The 18,506-nt window shown below is 36.7% G+C and overlaps 1 protein-coding gene across 2 annotated transcripts in view; it reads right to left on the bottom strand.

Moving 5' to 3' along the window:
- The window catches only part of LOC100538883 (oxidation resistance protein 1), a 49,195-nt gene continuing 30,689 nt past the window's right edge, over positions 1–18,506 (bottom strand). For both annotated transcript variants that reach the window (XM_010709218.3, XM_010709217.3), the window contains one exon: positions 1–2,226. In XM_010709218.3, coding sequence (XP_010707520.1) covers positions 2,125–2,226 — 102 coding nt within the window. In that variant the 3' untranslated portion in view covers positions 1–2,124. The remainder of the gene's footprint in view (positions 2,227–18,506) is intronic.

Raw genomic sequence — 18,506 nt, 5'->3', positions numbered from 1 at the left:
CCTTGAGCCCAGTTCCCATCTCCTTATCCCTTTTCCTTCCCATTTTGTGGGGCCGGGGGCCTACTGCATAGACTGATCTAGTTAACTCCATGACAACATACCACCGTGATAACCTTTGCAAATTTTTTGATAAATGAACAAATGAACTTTCTTAGTTAACAAAAGGAAAGAGTGGGGAAAAAAAAACAACCTGCTGCAATACAGATAGGAATACTTAAATACAGACACATGGAGAAGAGGGTGAAAATCACAGGAAAAAAGTCCAACCAAATTACCCTTTTTCTTTCCCTCAAGAACTACAAAAAAGTTCCAATTACACTCCTGTTACTTAAAAATATGTATGTACAAAGTATATCCATACAATACCTCAGTTACAGTATTATTCTTAAGTCAAGAAATGGTGCACTTAAAGAAAGCAAGAATCAAGCTAAAAATTCAAAGCCTTCCAATTTTCCATAGAAAATTGAGTATTTCTAGGTAAACTATCCAGACTAATTTCTGTCTCATTAGAAAAAGCATCTGCTTTTATACACATTACACATATTAAATACAAAGAGATAATCTAGATACAGCTTTGGAGTGTTATCTATAGAACACATTATTTGAAAGCCCAATTATTTTCTATGTTGCACACCACTCATACACCACTGCTTCAACTCAACATTCTCAACTCAACAATCTCAACATTGTTCAGGAATACAGGAGAAAGCTTACTCCCTATGTTACTCTTTAATACTGATTAAGTACACCAAACAAAACGTGCACAGAAGTGCACATAGAACTGTATCTGTTGGAAAAGATCTGTGACAAAAAGTGCAGCTCTGAAATGTGCAGAGCTTATTTCCTCCTCAACTTCCACTATGCAGACTGACCTACAATGCCATTCCAGGAGCAGCTGTGGTTAGTAACTGTCAGGCAGCCTATACCACATAAAGACTCAAATGGCTTCAGAGCAGACTGCTTGAAGCATGCAGAGCGTGCTGAAGGCCAATGCATCAGATTGTGTCAGTTTACATCTTGAGTTTGGAGACCCCAGGTAAAAGTTATTCGGAAAGAAATGTTGCATTTCAAGAATATAACTACAAGGATTGCCCACCAACATCTACCAGAAACAACCGTTCCTCCTCCCCCCCCCAACCACTCAAAGTGGGAATTAAACATTCTCTGCAGAATTTTTTATTTTCCTATAGAAACACAACTTTTGGAATTGTGCTAACTATCAATTTATAGAACACTGCAGCTTATAAAGACTTAACTAATTACTAACTACAATGAAACAAAAGGGCTAAGATTTTCTTACATATAATTGGGTATGGATACATATAATGGGTGAAAAAAACAAGATAAAAGATAAAAAAAGCAGGAAACTTTCTACACTTTGCACAGCCAATTGTTACAAACCAAAATATTTCATGCTTCTAAGGAGCTGTAAGTTATGTTTTCCATCAGTAAGTTACATGTGATGTACAAATCAATTCAGAATTGTAACTATCAAAGAACTAAAGGATCACCTAAAGAGAATGCAAAAATCAGTTAAAAGTCCATTCCAGTAAGCCTCCAAAAATATGAACTGAGACACTTACTGGAAGAGAAAGTTCAGTTACAAGCACCACTTGTACAGCCTTTGACACTTTGAACAGCCTTCAGTTACCTCTTGTATAATGGAAAAAAAAATACTTACCTATTCCAGAGAAGTTGTGAAGATTCGTACTTGCCAAGCACTGTGAGATTCTTGATAAATAATTTCTACATTAAATTAAACACCCTTGCAACCAGGTAATACACTTTTGGATTCTTCACCTGTTTTGCATTCTTTTTAGGAAGACTATCTAACACAACACACCAGTAGAAAGTGGAAGTTGAAAGACATCATCACACCAGATCAAGTAGTATTAAGAACAAGTTTTTTGAATTCTGACAGAAAATTCCTGTTTGAGAGAGTCAAAAGTAATAATTTCATCATAAAATTACTGCATTCCATCATATCATTACACAGTTATATACATCCAAAACAGAGGAATTTTCTGCTGGATCCTTGTAGTGTTGTTTGTAGACAAGACAAACCCACCTTAGGGTGGGACTTGCCCTGATCAAAGACACTACAAAATTATCTGGAGATTGGTTTTAAACTACTGAAGAGGGCACCTGGAGACGTCTGCAGAGTGTGCGCAGTTCTTCACTATTTAGAGCATCGATCCTGCGGTGATACTCAGCCACTGATACTACCTGAATATGGAGACAGGAAGACAATAATTCCACTGACAGTTGAAGAAAAGTAAAAAAGGTAAGAAAAAAATAGGAGAAAAATAATGAAGGAAAAGTGAGCTTTGATAGCAAACAGACAAAAACTGCTAAAAGATGTTTGTTTTTGCAAGGACAGTGGACATGGAAATGATTTTAGACTTGTGAGGAGACACAGCAAAGTAACAAACACTAATGGTACCAGCAGTCTGATGTCTCTGATCTCACTGCTTTATTATGAATGCATAGCTGATAAAGTAGCATATGAAGCTTCTAGGATCAGGACGCGAAACTATGTAGGTTGCTTCAGAAGTAATGCCTCACATTTACTTCCATAGAAAGTACAGAAGAAACAAAGAACACAATAACAGTATTTGATAGAGAAAATTCTCAACTGCAAAACACTATTTTTCAACGTAGTCACCATCACCACCATTAGGTGTGCATTTTTATCAGCCATGAACAAAAGCCTGCTTGCCATGCTTGTAAAAATGTGTACCAGCATAGGTGATCTACTAACACCAGTGCTGAAATGCACCACCTATCACCTCATGCACTCACATCCATTGTTTGGTCTCCATAAACATTCAGCAAGCATCAATGAATGTCAGTATCATTTTTTTTCCACATAGAGGCATTCAATGACTAACCTTTGTTTCATACATACTTCCATGTTGGAAACCATGTCAGATTGCTCTCTGTTACCATTTGTCACATGACAATAACATGTAACAGAATGCTGGTGGGAAGGTTCAACCTCTACTACCATACCATCAACATCCACCTCTGATGTTGTGGGTTGGCATCACAAAATAGGAGGCATCACTTTCAGAGCAGCCCTCATATTAGTCAGAGTTGCATGACTTAACCCAAACTCTTCATCCCAACACTCTCTCAAACCTTCTTTACACACAGATTTAATGGATCCTTTGAATCCAGTTTGCTCTCAAAAGAATAACCAGAAGCAAACCTCAGGCTTCTTAGTAGGTTCTAATTCATCCGACTCCTCCTAACAGTGAAGATAGTTAAGATAGCAGGACCAAAGTTTATTAACTCCTCAATACCATCTCCACAGTATCACTGTCATGTGCATTCCATTCACCTCCAAGCCTTCACAAACTGCTCATCCATCAATACATGCACTCCAAATGCCACCTGTTTTGGCAGGATGTGTATAGCCAGGAAGCCTTTAGTCAGAAAACTACAAAATGTTGCTTTGAGTGCAAAAAGCTGGCTGAAGGACTACAACAGTCATTTTTATGCAACTGCAGCAGACAGTGTGGTTTTGAGAAAGACTCAAAATCATCATTTGTATGAAAGCATCTTAAAACACGTGGTGAACAGATTAAATGGATGCCCCATGTAGTCAGTTTACTAAAAACTTCCAGAGATCCTACTATGGTGCAAAGGAAGATAAGTCCAGCAGCTCCCCATTGACCCGCCCCTATTACAAGGAGTTTCACCAGATACTCGCCACTGTCCTGAGAACAGAGTTCAGTCATGCATGACTGGCTCTTGAGCAGTGATGGTTCACTCTGTCCATGCAAGGCAAGGAAAAAGCAGTATTTGTGATATCCAGATTTATTACTAAATCATCTAAACTACTAGCACTCATTTTAGTTCCATCATCTTCTGTTCTCTTAGAAAAAAACGTATTGTAAATTGTATTGGTTTGTGCAATTTCAGAGTCAAGTAGTTAAATGCAAAGCTTTAGTAACATTCCTGTCTAGCATACAAATGATAGCATAGTTTGATCACTTATTTTCCACAACACTTCATTATATATACATGTCATTCCTCCCATCCCTGCGAACTTCTTGCTTTTTAGAATGACAATAGTGACTCTTAAGACTTATTGCTTCTTCAGGCTTAGTCCCTGTCACGTAAGCGGTATAATTTAAAATGGGCCATAGGTATATGATGGCTTCAGGACACTCCACCCCTCTGCCCTACCCCTTCCAAAAAAAAAAAAAAAAAACCAAACAAAAAACCCAACTCAATTCCTGACTCCATTATATAGCTGTTGTTCCACATACTCGAATGTTGACAATTTTATAGTCAACGTTATCTTGCCTTTAGCCTGCCAAAATGCATGCTCTATCACCAAATTGCACCTGTAAACTTCTCAGATCAGTACGAAACAGGACCAGTAAGTCTGGCATGTCACGTGACATGGGAAAGTTTGGGCTTTCAAAACAGTGTGCACAAGTTATCCTCAAAAAATTCTGACCTGGAAGAAACGAGGATACTTATTCAAGCATCCAGTACTATTGCTATGACATCCTGAACCTGTTGCACACAGTCACATTACACTAGGGTTTCCCACATCTGTCCCGTGGAAAAATCCTGCATGCCAACAGTATGCAACTACACAACTACAAGCATCACAAAAAGCATGCCATCAAATGTCAAGCTATACAGAGGAAAATTAAAGGTCGATAATAAAACAATCCATCCTCTCAAATCTAGTATATATTTTAAGTATAGAACCCATGCTAGCATTCTGAGTAAACCTTGTAAGAGTATACCAGAAGACAAAATGGTATAAAGGTTACGTACTCATAACTACATCCTTTCATAGAAAGGAATCTTTGAATGGGCACATCGAGATAGTTCACAGTTCAACAGATCACCTACAGTATGTGGCCTCTTACAAAAGAATTGGAGTTCAGGTCAACACTACTCGCTTTTGCTTTACAGTAAACAAAATTACTACTTCAACCAATCGAAGTATATCTTGAAGACAGCTACCACTTTGTTCCTACAAGGTTTGAGATCACTATTTGAAATGGTATTAACTAAATGGTATTAACTTCATGAACTAGAAGGTCCCTCTGCTTCTACGAAATGGTTTTATTCATATTCTGCTTATATTTTATTCCATTAAGGTTCATTCTTTGTAACCAAATTAATCCTCCATTCTGTTTTATAAAGTTCAATAAACCTGTGATTTTCTTCTGTCCTCTATACTGACTATCTATTATCCTGATCATTCCAGAAGACGCTTTTTGTACCATTCCATTTTGAGCTTACATTCTTCTTCACCATACTTCATTAGTATTTCAGATGTTATTTATTATAAATATGCCAAAAGGTCTTTCATATATGAAACTGCACTTTCATAGCCATCATATTGGATGGATTTTTAAAATAAACCTGTAATGGGTTTTGCAGCCAAATCAGTTACAAGTTTAATGTGTGGAGAACAAGGCTGAAAAATTGCCTGGACTACTGGGTTCAAAGGGTTGATGACACTGATTCAAGTTTAACCAGGGATAATAGGAGTCACTATTAGATTCCATATTGCTTAATCTACTAATTAGTACCCTGAATGATGAGACAATACACCACCAGCAAGCCTAGGGAAGGGACCAAAACCCAGGGAAAGCAGTCCATACACTGAAGGCCAAAGACTGCTAATCAATGATACATCAAGAAGATGAAGAGATGAAATAACAGACTCAAGTGGGATGGAGTAGTCCCACATGACAGTGCAGGCTGAGGTTTAGTTGGCTAGAGAGTAGCTTTGCAGAAGAGAACTAAGGGTCAGAAAGAAGTTGTATCTAGTATCCTGACAGACAAGTTTAACAGAGCCTAGTTGTGACAAAGAAGGTTAATTACATTCCAGGTGACAGATAAAAGAGCAATGCTAAATCGCAAAGGAGAATTCATATTCCTTTGTCAGAAATTGAGAAGCTCTATATGTAGTGTTGTGGCCACTTTTGTCAACTTCAGAACATACTGAAGATTGATACACTGGATAGAGCCCAGTGGAAGGTCATCCATTTCAGGATGGAAACACCATTCTCAAGAATTAACTAAGGCACCTGGTTTTATTTAGCCTGGAGGAGAAAAATGCTAATGGAGAACCTGATTTTTTTTTTACTGCACTTGGAAAAAAATGGAAATTATCAGCTATAAGGCACAGCAAGGTGAATTCCTAGCAGATGAAATGAAGAATTCTTCACAAAGTAGAGGTAAACGACTAAAACAGGCTTGCAAGAGAGGCTTCAGAATCTCTGTTCTTGGCAAATACCAAGCAGGGTCCACCAACAAGTTGGACAAATTCTGCTGCATTCAAGTCCTTATGGTACTAGGTAAGGTCATCAAAATACCAATACAGACCATATCTCTACAGAAGTTTCCAGAACTCTTGAATAGTGATCTAGGTATTCTGTCCAGGATTGAAGTAAGCATACCTATGTCAGTTCGCAGTACACTTTATTTACTGCGCCCTCTCCTCGTAACACTGTATCAGCATCCAGTTTCCTAAATACCGAAAGCAACTACTTTGTGTAGTGAGAAAGTATTCTTGAAGAAGAACCCTCTGTTGTCCCTCTAACTAAATCCTGATTCAAGAAGAATACAGCCGGAGACAAAAATAACTAAAGCCCTTACAGTTAAACTGGGCACTGGCTGGTAGAGACCGAAGCAAAGAATATGCAGTGCCATATGCAGAGATTAGCGTTTCAGCACAAAAATGATTCTGCTTAGGGACTTGAAACAGTCTACCAAACTAAAATTCCAAGAGCTAGTCAAGTTTGAAATAGCATGGAATTTGAGATACAGTACTATTCTAAACCAATACAGCTGAGAAAAATATTCAATAAGTCGCATGACTGTGTGAATACTTTTCAGCTTGATTTTGCACCAGTTATATTTGAGTTGACTATTTAGAACATAAGACTTTTAATTTTTAACACAATTAAGTCAATCAGGATTTACATATTAACTGTTTAACTTAAGATTCTCCTTTTACAGAAATTTGTTTTGAAACTTTGTTTTTCTACAAACAGGTTAAAAGGCCTCCTCCTCTTGCAAGATATGTTAGCATATCCAGTAAACAAAAACACAAATCATAGTTATATATGGAACTTGTCCATTAACAATACACATGAAAATGCACTTACGGTTGTTTGAATATCCACAAAGGAGAGCTTGCCACACATAGAACTTCAACCCTTTCAACCACTGGTTATATCACCCAGCTATACACTGCTGTAAACATGCACTCTGCTTACGTCAGTAAGGCATACCTCTGCCAGTTTAATTAAGTAAAAAAAAAAAAATGATCAACACATGTACCTAATACACAGTTGCATGAGTAAACACGCAACTGCTGCCCTCAAACTAAGTACAGCTAAACTTTCAGAGTTAAACTGCTAAATAAGTCCCTTGAGAGAGGAGTATCTTATCAGAACTGAACAATGCTTCTGGAAAGATAAGAATGGAGAACGAGTAACAGTTCTCTTCAGCATCAGTTATCTACACTCTCAAGCTTAGCTGAATATGAAACAGAAGAAATATAAAAGGAAGAAAATGTAAGACAAACTGTTCTATTCACTCTTAGTACACCTGTGCAAAACCAGATGAACTGAAAACTCTTTTGTGAGCACTTTCTTTAAACTCCAAAGTTCTACATCTTGTTCTAAATTATTTCATTTAGAAAAACAAAATCAGTTGGGTAATTTTATTAAGTCATTTACAAGTTATTTAAGCCAATCTATTGCTATATCAGTAACTGAGAAAGGGCAAGAAAGTATAAAAACTTCTCTAAGGGCTGTAAATAAATTCCAGTGAAAATTCATGAACTGAATATGGTTATGAAATGCTTTGAAATTGCTATTTATTTACTTAAAGACAAATGTAGCATCCCAAAAAATTTAGACTCAACAACCCCAACAAACAAATCCCAACCAAACCCAGACAGACTGACTCTTAATGTTTTACAGACAAAGAAATGAGCAAAACATAAATAAGAGAGCAACCAGGCAGCACTTCAAGCAAGCCAAAATACTAACTGACAGGGTAGGATTACAACACAGCTTAGCAGGACCATGGCCCTTCTTTGGTTCTGGACCCTGCCTATGGCCAGGAATGGAGTTTATGCAAGTCAGCTCAGACAGCAGGTATAGCAGTAGAGCTAAGCAATTTAGTTCTGTGTGGTTCTCAGCCAAAGTAGCTTCCTGTCATGATACTGGTGACAAGGAAGGGAAGGTACAAGAGTTAGCCATTTTAGACAACGGAGAGGGACCTGAGCCCGCTAAACTGGCAGGCATTACTGTTTTTCTTTAAAACTGGTAGTCTCAGAACTGCTCTGCACACCAAGATACCTTCCAGAGTGATGACAGAAGAGCTCAGTATGTCACAAGACAACAATGTTCTCCCTGTGATTAGGGGTCTCCACAGCACTGCAGAACTGTTAATTATCCACCTTGAAGTGTTCTGAGCCTACAGCAACTGTAGAAAATTGTAATTAATGTACGTTAAGGAAAAAATAAAAGTTCTGCAATAGCCACAATTAATAAATGAACTTCAAAAGAGCAGTCAAAGTCTTAAGCATACAAAACATTTACACAAAGTCTGGAAATCTTTATAACAAAGTATTTTTTCAAGATATTAGAAATCATTAATATGGCAGAATGCCAACAAGACAAGTTTATTTAACAGAAACAAATATTAAATATGTCTGTGCAAAGAGCTAACAATCAGAATTATGAAAATCCCTTTCTTAAAGAGATGTCAACTTGGTTCCTTGGTTCCAGGATGGTTCCTGTTGTCAACGAACTCATCTTATGGACTAATGTAAGGCACTTTCAGCACTAGCAGATAAACTACAAGTCGAACTGCCTCAATCAAAGCACTCAGTGCCTGACCTCAAGCTGCCACTTGAAGACAGACTGATCAAAGTAAAATACCAAATCTGATCATGCGGTGCAAATATCCCCTCACGTGTGACAAAGTGCTGTGCCATACAGATGCCACGTACGCTTACAAGCAGGCAATTGAATCCCATGTCAGCTGCAGACAATCTGATTGCACAAACCACAAAAAATGCACAGAAGATATAAGCCTCTGCTACTTGTTTTCTTTCAGCTTATAACTAATCTTTTCAAATATTAACCTACTACTGTACAGTATTTCTTGTGAGGCCTAAGATTTCACAATTATTAATAATACAGTATTTAATAACCTGGGTATGGCAAACATCTGTCATTAGTACAAAGTTGAAGACTTAATAATGTACTCAGCTACATCCTGCATCATTACTGTTGTTTTTGTTCGTTTGGTTGTGGTGGTGTTGTTGTTGTTTTACTCAATAAATAAATAAAAAATACTCAGATCAGTCCACTACTGTAACTCTAACAAAACTCAGCATGGAAAAACTGACTTCTGAAAGTTGTTGGTAGCAGCCTTACACTTCTAGCATCCACAGCAGTGAAGCATTACATTTTCATCTTTCACAAGGAAAGTTCTGTTTCAAGAACCTCCAAGTTTATGTAAGCCTCAAGAAATGGAAACCATTAAAACCATAAAACACCATTTTAATGCATAATATTTTCAGAATATAGAAGTCTGAGATAAGGTTTTACTGGCTTTTTCCCCTCTGGCTAACAATCCCTACAGAAGCCATGCGAAGCATTCCAGTCACAACAAGCACTTGGAAAAGCAGCATTCCACCTTTTGTTCTCTCCTTAGTCTGGAGTCTTTCGTCTGAAAGTGCTTTGACAGAAAGAACAATTGCCAGCATTTTTGACATTCTAGAAACTTATTGGCATCCCTTCTTTTACAGAACAAAGAGTCAATATGAAATAGGTGTACTAAGAAAACCAAACAAGCTAAGAAGCAAATGTACCACTGGCATTTTGATTTAGGAGCGTAACACCTTGGATAGTCATTGAGATTGATTACTTCTGTATTTCCCTGAGAAAGCATCAAAAAGTATTTGCTCTACCACCTATAGCAAAGGTGTCTTGGGTAAACATACCAGAGTGATTTATGCTTAATAAAAATGTATTTGCTTGACACATGCAATTCCATTTGGTCCAGCAACTATGTTAATTTCATGTCAGCTGAGCTTTCATCTGAGCTTCAGAAGAACACTGATGAAACATTTAGACAAAGCTTCATATTTCTGCCAGTTTAATGCGCTTTCCACTGTCTCGCAAAACACAAGCAATGGCTGCAATTCTCCTCGCTTTTCTGTAAGGTTATGCTGACATATTAGCAGGGACATATCATGACCTTTCACTGAAGGAAAACAACAACAAAAATAAAAAAAATACAGCATCTCTTGTCAACATAGTAACATTAGAATATTCTTCTCCCTAGTTATTTCTACATCCTTATTTTCTTACCAACTTTGTTTTGCATATGAGAAAATTGCTCTCTACAACTCTCCCAGCAGAGAAGATTCTCAGAATTGAGCCTTCCTATAGTTCAGGCTCTCTCATTGATCAAACTCTCCAAAGGAGCTGATAATCACTTTTGCATGAATGTGCTATGGTTTCGTTAGCACATGTGGACTTCGGCTAACACAAAGTGTTGGTCCCAAAAGGAAATGCTTGCAACATACTACTTCTGAATTTAAGGGAAAAAAAAAAAAGCAAGATGCATCTGTATCTCTATATTTAGAAGATCCACACACCAGAAACCAGATATCTCCAACTCTTACAAAGACAGCAAAAAAGTCTGTCAGTCTGAATTAAAAATAATTAGAAAAATAATTTTCTTCCACGTTTGCCAGCTCACAAAGTACAAGTAAATTGTCAAGATTGCTTCCTCCTTTTCTCCAAGACATTATTGTTCTGCAGGTCTCACTGACAATTTTTTTTTTTTTAATATTCTACTGCAAATTTAAGCCTTCTTGGGCAAAACGATACAGAAAAATATATGATTACTACCATGAAGTATAAGAACAGTGTTCTGCCTTTCCCCCCCCCTCTTTGTTACAGATGTACAGCCAGCACACAATGCCATGAAGTCAGAAGCATTAGCAGAAATTCATACAGCTGAATAACTCCTGAGAAACTATACAGCAATAGCACTTGGATTTACACTTCTATTCTTAAACGCTAAGGTAAATTACAAATCAATATATTTAGCTACAAACCAAGCTTTTGTTGATATAAAATGTATTAGTCCAGAAGTGGAAAGAACACCAAAACCCACCAACATTAAAACTGCCGTAGTCCCCTAACTTTCAAAGTAATTGCTCATCTAGTGTCAGTGGAATATCAGCAATTAAACACACCTGATAAATTATGCACTAAAAATAGTGAAAATCTGACTTCATATCCTGTTTACACATTTTAAATTTAAACTTTCACAAACTGTCTATGCACCATCACAATGAGAATGAAATAACAAACGAATATACTACACTGAAAATTACCAGAACGTATTTATGATTAATTAGCTGATGTTTTACTTACCCTTTAAAAAAAAAAACAAAAAAACAAAAAAAAACATGCCAGAGATGAGACATTTCCCTTCCAAAAAGAGACAAAAGAACCATTTGAGGATGTTTGAAAGCATTCTCTCTACCTGCAGTCAGTTCCAGGCACGGACAGAGCCCCACAATGGTGACAGGATAGGCTGCTAGATGCAGGTTTGACTGACATGGCAGGGAACAAATGAGCAAGTGTACAGTAGCGGAGTCGCATCCCAAATGATGACGGTACAGAAAAAGAAAGGTTTCCTGTATTCAAGGGTGGTTGCAGAGAACGAGTTTGTTGAAAGGCTAAAATATTTAAAGATACAGAACTTAGTTTTTTTGTACACAACACTCAAAAATACTAAATTAGGAGCTGCTTATGAAATTGTGACACTACCATTCATTATTAACAAATTCTACCAGCAACAAATCTGCATTCAGCATTAAAACAAGTTTGTCTAACTACTGTTCACAAATAAATGGTCAGTTTTCTCTTGAGAGTTCCAACACTGGTTAAAGTTTAATAAGTAGTAAATTTTTGAAGGTTTTAAAGTATTCTAGATGCTAAATTCTTATTTTTCCTGGAATTGTGTTTTGTTTTCCTTTAAGGATGTTTATTTAAATAGGTGTGTTCAGCTGTAATACTTAAAGCATTCCTTTGAGAGTTTCCTTGTAGGAGCACTTGCAGGCTTTATTCCCCCCTCCTCCACACCCAGCTCTCCCAGTCCTGGGAGAAAATAGTGAATAAGCAAAGGCAGCAGCAGACAGCAGCACAGCATTAACACATCGATCACTTGTGCTGCTGCTCTGATCTAAAAGCCAAGAAGGCTAAACAGAGCAAAACAACAGCAGAACTCACACTTAACTGCTCAGCACAGCATACTCTGAAATACCTCACTGTATTAATAGGTAACTCCATATAATTCAGATGGATGTTTCTCTTTTTCAAAGAATGTTTCTTAGGAGCTGGTAACTCTTTAGAGACTTTGTTCCAACTTATGAAAATTACTAGGAAGAGAGCTATGAACTTTTTTTTAAAAAAAAAATCACTTGCACATTCAAACCAGCCATTACAGAAGAACACATACGGTATTTGGCTGTGTAAGATTCAAATAAAACTGTCACTCCATTTGCTTTTTTTTTTTTTAAATCACTAAGAGAGCCAATAAAGCAACAAACACACTGTAGAGACTGAATTAAAACTGTTTCATGTTAAAAAAAACTGCAATACGTGTAAGAAATTCTGCAAAAAATAAATCCAGTAAGCCAAGCTTAGATTTTCTGCATACTGTCCATTTCTTTCTTTCAAAACGTCTGTGGAAATGCATCTGAGCCAAAAGAGAATGCTAATCACAGAAGTAACTCCCCCTCAGCTTTGTTTCCCTTACAAAAATAACAGAAATTCCACCCAAACACTAGCTAACACATTGCTTCTCCAAAACTGGAGGAAGAGCCTATGAATCCAGGCCACCACGTAGTTTTGATTTTAGAACTCTTCCACTTTTTCTTTTTTAAAGTCTTAAATAATTAAAATAACTTAAATGTTGTATGTTTGAAAGTTTCTCTTGAAAGGAAAGCATCTCCAACTAAGAGCTTTTCAAATGGATTTTTACATTTTGCTCAAAAGAAAAATAAGAGCAATGAACTTGCTTGGTGAGACCTGAAAGCTTACTTTCTCACCTAAGTAGAATTGCAAAGTTTAACAGGAGTAAATGCACCAGAGACTTTTTCAAATCAGTCTGTCTGCTGACCTTGTTTTGATGTTTAGTCTTCCAGCAGCTCTGGCCATCAGCTGGTAGCTGCTCTACAGTTGGGAGTATGTTGGAAGGGGAAAGCACATACAAAAGCAGGTAACAAGAGCCTGGGCATCACTGTGAAGCAGTGCAGTCACAGAAGTGACAAAATGCTTTGTCTTGTGAATGACCTTCGTTCTGCTCCTTCATGCTTTTTTTTCCCCCCCCCGTACAGCTAGAAGATAAATTTCTATTAGATAGAGGAAAAGAACTCATCCAAGAATCTCAACCCCAGGAGCATTCTCTAATTAAAGACAAAATAAACTGTTTTTATCCTTGGTGCATTTCTGGGTTTTACTGCTAATCTGTCAAATTGAACCAGAACCTTGCATCTTTTTGCTAGTTGATACATGCCTTGCCATAGAAGTTCATAATTAAAGAGAATCCACAGATAAGGAAAAGCAGCTCAGACCCAATGTATCTTCAGCACACACTTAGGAGCATCAACCTATTTACTACCCAGACCACAGAACACAACAAAATGCATCTACTTGTATCAAATGATAGACTTGTTAGTGTCATTACTAGTTTGTAACTAAGCAAAAATCTCTACACAATTAACATTCAAGGCAGAAAAACACAAGGCCTTTTTAACAACTGTTATACGTTATTTTTCTAATACATTAACCTGTCTTTAAAAAAAGACAGAAAAGGTACAAACCAACACAATTTATGAAATGTTTTATTTTCCCTCAAATTAGTTTATACATTGGCCATGCAACTTTTAAAGTGGTCTTTTAAGCTGATAACAAGCAAAAAACAGGATAATAAGCACACTAAGAAAAACAGGATGTAGGGTGTGAAACATCTCTGCAATTTGGTTAATAGCATTATTCTGTTTCACTTCGTAACTAACACAACATCCTGATACCAAAGAGACAGAAGTTGAATTCTACAATCCTTACACGTAATATGCATACACCTTTGAACAATATCACATTAGTAATTAAGTAACTCATTTCTCCTGCTCTTTTTCTCTTAAAGGAGGGAAGTCAGTCCAGAGATGCCCAGATGTGCTTTTGGGAGAAATTACTCTATTTTAAAACTTCTTGTATATACAGCTTTGTAGGTACTCAGGTTCTATGACAAAAAGCTACAAATGTCTCTCCTAGGAAAACTGAGGCACATATGCCTGTTTCTAGAATTTAATCCTCTAATTTCAGAAGCAATCCTAAAAAGGTGAGGAAAACAAATCACAGGAACTACACTGCATTGCTTGAGAGACTTCACTGCAATTCGCCGGCCGTCTGCATTTTTGCCAGATGAGAAGAAAGGTTGTTTTTACACTGTTGTATTGTCTTTTCTGGGAACAAACATGAATGATGAACACTGACATTAGTTTCATGTTCAGTGATGTATGTACTTATTTGAATGTATTCTTAAAGAGATGGTTGCTACTTACTAAATCTAATATACATGTTTCCCAGACTGTAATAACTTCTATCATGAAAAAGTCCAAAAGAAAGTAAAGACTGAAAGCTCACTCAAGCAGCAGTTAAAATAGCAAAGCTTCCATATACACTACTATAACCTGACGGAAAGCAACACTCAAATTATCAATACTGCTAGTCTTTTTTTTTTTTTTTTTGCTTAGGAAGACAAATCTGATGAGATATGTATATCCTACGTATTAAAACTGCAAACACACAAGTTGTCAAGATCTACAAAATTGGGAGCACACTTACACCTCTCTTCTGCAGAGATTCTGACAAGTAAAACAAAGGCACAGTCCCAGAATTTGCTATTAGAAAACCTGCACAAGACAGATAAATGAAAAGATAAATCAGACCTCTCAATAAGAAGTAGACCAACTATTTTGTATGAAAAGCCTTTCATGTAAATTTGGAAACTGTGCCAAGTTTCAAAATAATGACGTTACAGCCTATAAAGAAAATAATTTCAGGTATTAGCTCCTAAGCAAAACAACAACTTTGTCTTCCAGAACAACTGGATGTTTAAACACCTTTGTTGCAACAACTTCTGCAGGTACGTAGACTAAGAAGCTGAAGACTGAAGTGAGACTGTGATTAACTCTGGTCTACCTGCAAGAAACACACTCAGCAGTACCACAGCCAGCTTCTAGGGTGCACTGTACAGCACTGACTGGCACAGTGCCTTAGTTGGCCGATAAATTAGATTTCCTTTCTTAAGAAAGTGTTAAGTTATGCTTTCTTTCAACAGTTTGAAAAAGAATAAAAGCATTTTCTTATCCACAAAAGTTTCCTCCGCATTTCCAGAGGCACTTTGAAAGCCTTTAGGAGCCTCTATACTACAAGATTTTTAATCGTCTGATTCAGCTTCAATTCCTGTGAAAGAGACTATCTCAGTTCTCTCCATTAAACGCATGAGATAACCATCAGTTACAATTCCATGTTCCTGATTCCAGCTATAGGGGAATAAGTTCTATGTAGTGAATACACATTCAAAAATAAATAGTTTGAGAGCAGATTAAGTAGAGAAAATAACTTGAGCAAAGCAAGAAATATCCTAACCACAAAGTTCAGATTTTTACATTATTTGAGTTAAATAAAAAAAAAAGAACAAGTGACCAGTTTTTATGAAAGGCACTGCATTATGTTAACTGCTGCCAGTTTCTCTTCAACCGCAGAAATTCATAAGAATTTCACTCCCAGACCAAGAGCGAAGCTCATTAAATATGTTATTTAATGATAGAGATCATAATGATTTCAAAATAGCACATAATACAAAAAAGTCAGTATTGCATGTATTTGTTAGTTGATTAAGAGACAACATTTCTAATATCAAGTCTACACCTTCCAGACTTCCTGCTTTCTGCTGATCCTGCATCATCTCCTCTGACATACATCTTAGAATATGGTGTGGTCATTGTGCTGTAAGACATGGCAAGTGGGTGCTTTATTTAGAAAATACAGAGCAGAGAATGGAAATAAGTTTACTAAAAACATACTATTAAGTATAAATAGGCCTTAAGTTTTTGTAAGGAGAAACAGCAGTGTTTGCTGATATGCCCATTTTACAACAGTGGTGTCACAGACTACCTTCCAGATCAAGTAAAGAACTTCACCTCTATATCCAATATCCTAATCCTGAAAATCCTTTGCTTTAACTTCACTTGCAGATCTTATCCTGTTTGTGACATTCATTTTTCCATAAAAACAAACTGAATTTCCGAACTCTTTTGTTAATGATTCAGGACACTGGGAAAATTGGCTGCAAACATCCATCAGCTTTGCTTCACTTGGGAAGGAGACTTCAAGACAGCTTTGAACAATCTGGCTTAGTGTTACCCAAACAACATATACACTAATGGATACCATTGTAACAATTTAGCTTCCAGCTACTTTAAGACTAGCTTGCAGGTCCTAAGACAATGAACTTCCTATTTTCACCATTCTTATGGATGATTATTTAAGATTCACGTAATCTGAAGTATGACTCAATCATGGAAAACTGCAATGAATAACATTTGATGACAAGGGGAAGTGCAAAGGGGAAGGAGGAATCAGTACTTAATACAATTAACTGTTCCAATACAGAGTAATTCTTCTGTTTACTTCTATTAAAATATTTAAGAAACATATTTAACTGATTTCCTCAAAACTGCTTAGAACTTCTTTGATGTCTCAGAAATATTTAGCTCTGTCCATACTGAGTAATTCCATTTTTCATGCCAGCATTCTAGTTGAAGCCTTACAACCCAAACCAACTCAGCACAGATTGCAACAAGGCTCACCAGGACAACCAAACATTCTCTTCCCTGACGAATGCTGCAAATTCATTTGAATACAAAATAAGTAAGATGAAGATAATACCCCAAAGAACCTAAGACTTCAGAGCATAGGCTTTTTTTTCTGAAATACTTTTAACTCTTCAATATTTCATATATGATGAAAGTAGTGTTTATCTGATGGCAGTCTTGTCGGTACATCAGCAGAAGTTGTACCTGCTAACTTATTTCATGGCAAATAAACCGTACAGACCACAGAAGAAAGCACACATTTCTGCATGCTATTTATGTTACTGATCTTTGCTTTCCTTTTTCCGTTAATTCTTTTTCTACTGAACAAACAAAAATAAATCACAGTAATTCCTTAAAGTCTCTTAATAAAAAAGCTGCACCTGGATGTGTCAATACATGTTTGACTTTCAGACAAACAATCATGACTGTCTCAAAGCACCACTACAAACATCTAGGTTAACCATTAATCCTCTACACTCTGTCTCTACTTTTGGAGCAACAACAGCAGAGATATTACCTTCAGAAAAAGAAAATTACTCCACTAGCTTTCTCTTTCAGGAAAAAAAAAACCCAATACTGCTTTGTCATATATTTGTACATAAAGCTTTTATTTTCCATTTTCTTTCTACCCCAAGCTTTCCTACCACGTGTTCTGAAGAAGGCAATCTATTTTTCAAGTCAATGTCCACAGAAAAACCCAACTCAGTTCTATTAAAGTGTCAGTGGTACTGTTCTTCTGTTACCTTAGATGAAACCAGGATCAAGAGCTGACAGAAGTCTGGTAGATTATAGGAAGGAAATGCATTCACTGAAATTGAAAAAAAAAACTAAACAAAACAAACCAACAGTGGAAATAATGGGCATAATAGCAGCCACAATTTTGTCTGCTGACAATTATTCTGTCTGCTGGTACTTTCTAGCACACACTTTAAAAGCATTGCAGTTCATTTGTAAATAACAGATTGAACCACCTGGTAGTGTCAAACATTTCAATACTGTTTTTCCCAATTGTTTCCTGGATTAGATTATGTGGACCACACTTCAGATAATCTGCACAACACAGATAGAAATAACAGTATTTTTAGGTGCTGTCTACAATTGTTTCCAGAGGAGATCTAAATAAAAGGAATTACCTCACTTTACGGTAACTAACACACAGGGAAAAGAGTGTCTCCAACAGCTTCACAGATCCTAACACATTGTAAATTTAACCCCGAAGTTAAACTCGCCCTACTTTCTCTAAAAGTGATTCTGTACTTCTATTAACATTCTGTTACCAAAAGGTTCATTGAGAGATTGTGCCTTAATAAAATTGGTCAGTTGCCAGTCCGATCCCTGTGTCCCAAAAAGCTAGGCTTTAAAGCATCAAAAGAGCTTTGAGCTAGAGTTAATATCAAAAAATGTATTAGTAGTAACAATACTTGAGCAAGACAAAAACTGAAAATCTCAAGATTCAGCAGATATGCATGCAATGTATTTATATCAAAAGCCTCAGTAAAATCCTCCACATAGTCCATCAGCTGTAACACCAGCC

Source organism: Meleagris gallopavo, chromosome 3, assembly GCF_000146605.3.
Source record: "Meleagris gallopavo isolate NT-WF06-2002-E0010 breed Aviagen turkey brand Nicholas breeding stock chromosome 3, Turkey_5.1, whole genome shotgun sequence".
In the NCBI taxonomy this organism is placed as follows: domain Eukaryota; kingdom Metazoa; phylum Chordata; class Aves; order Galliformes; family Phasianidae; genus Meleagris; species Meleagris gallopavo.
Note: the sequence above shows the minus strand (reverse complement) of the source record. Positions and strands in the feature narration are given on the sequence as shown.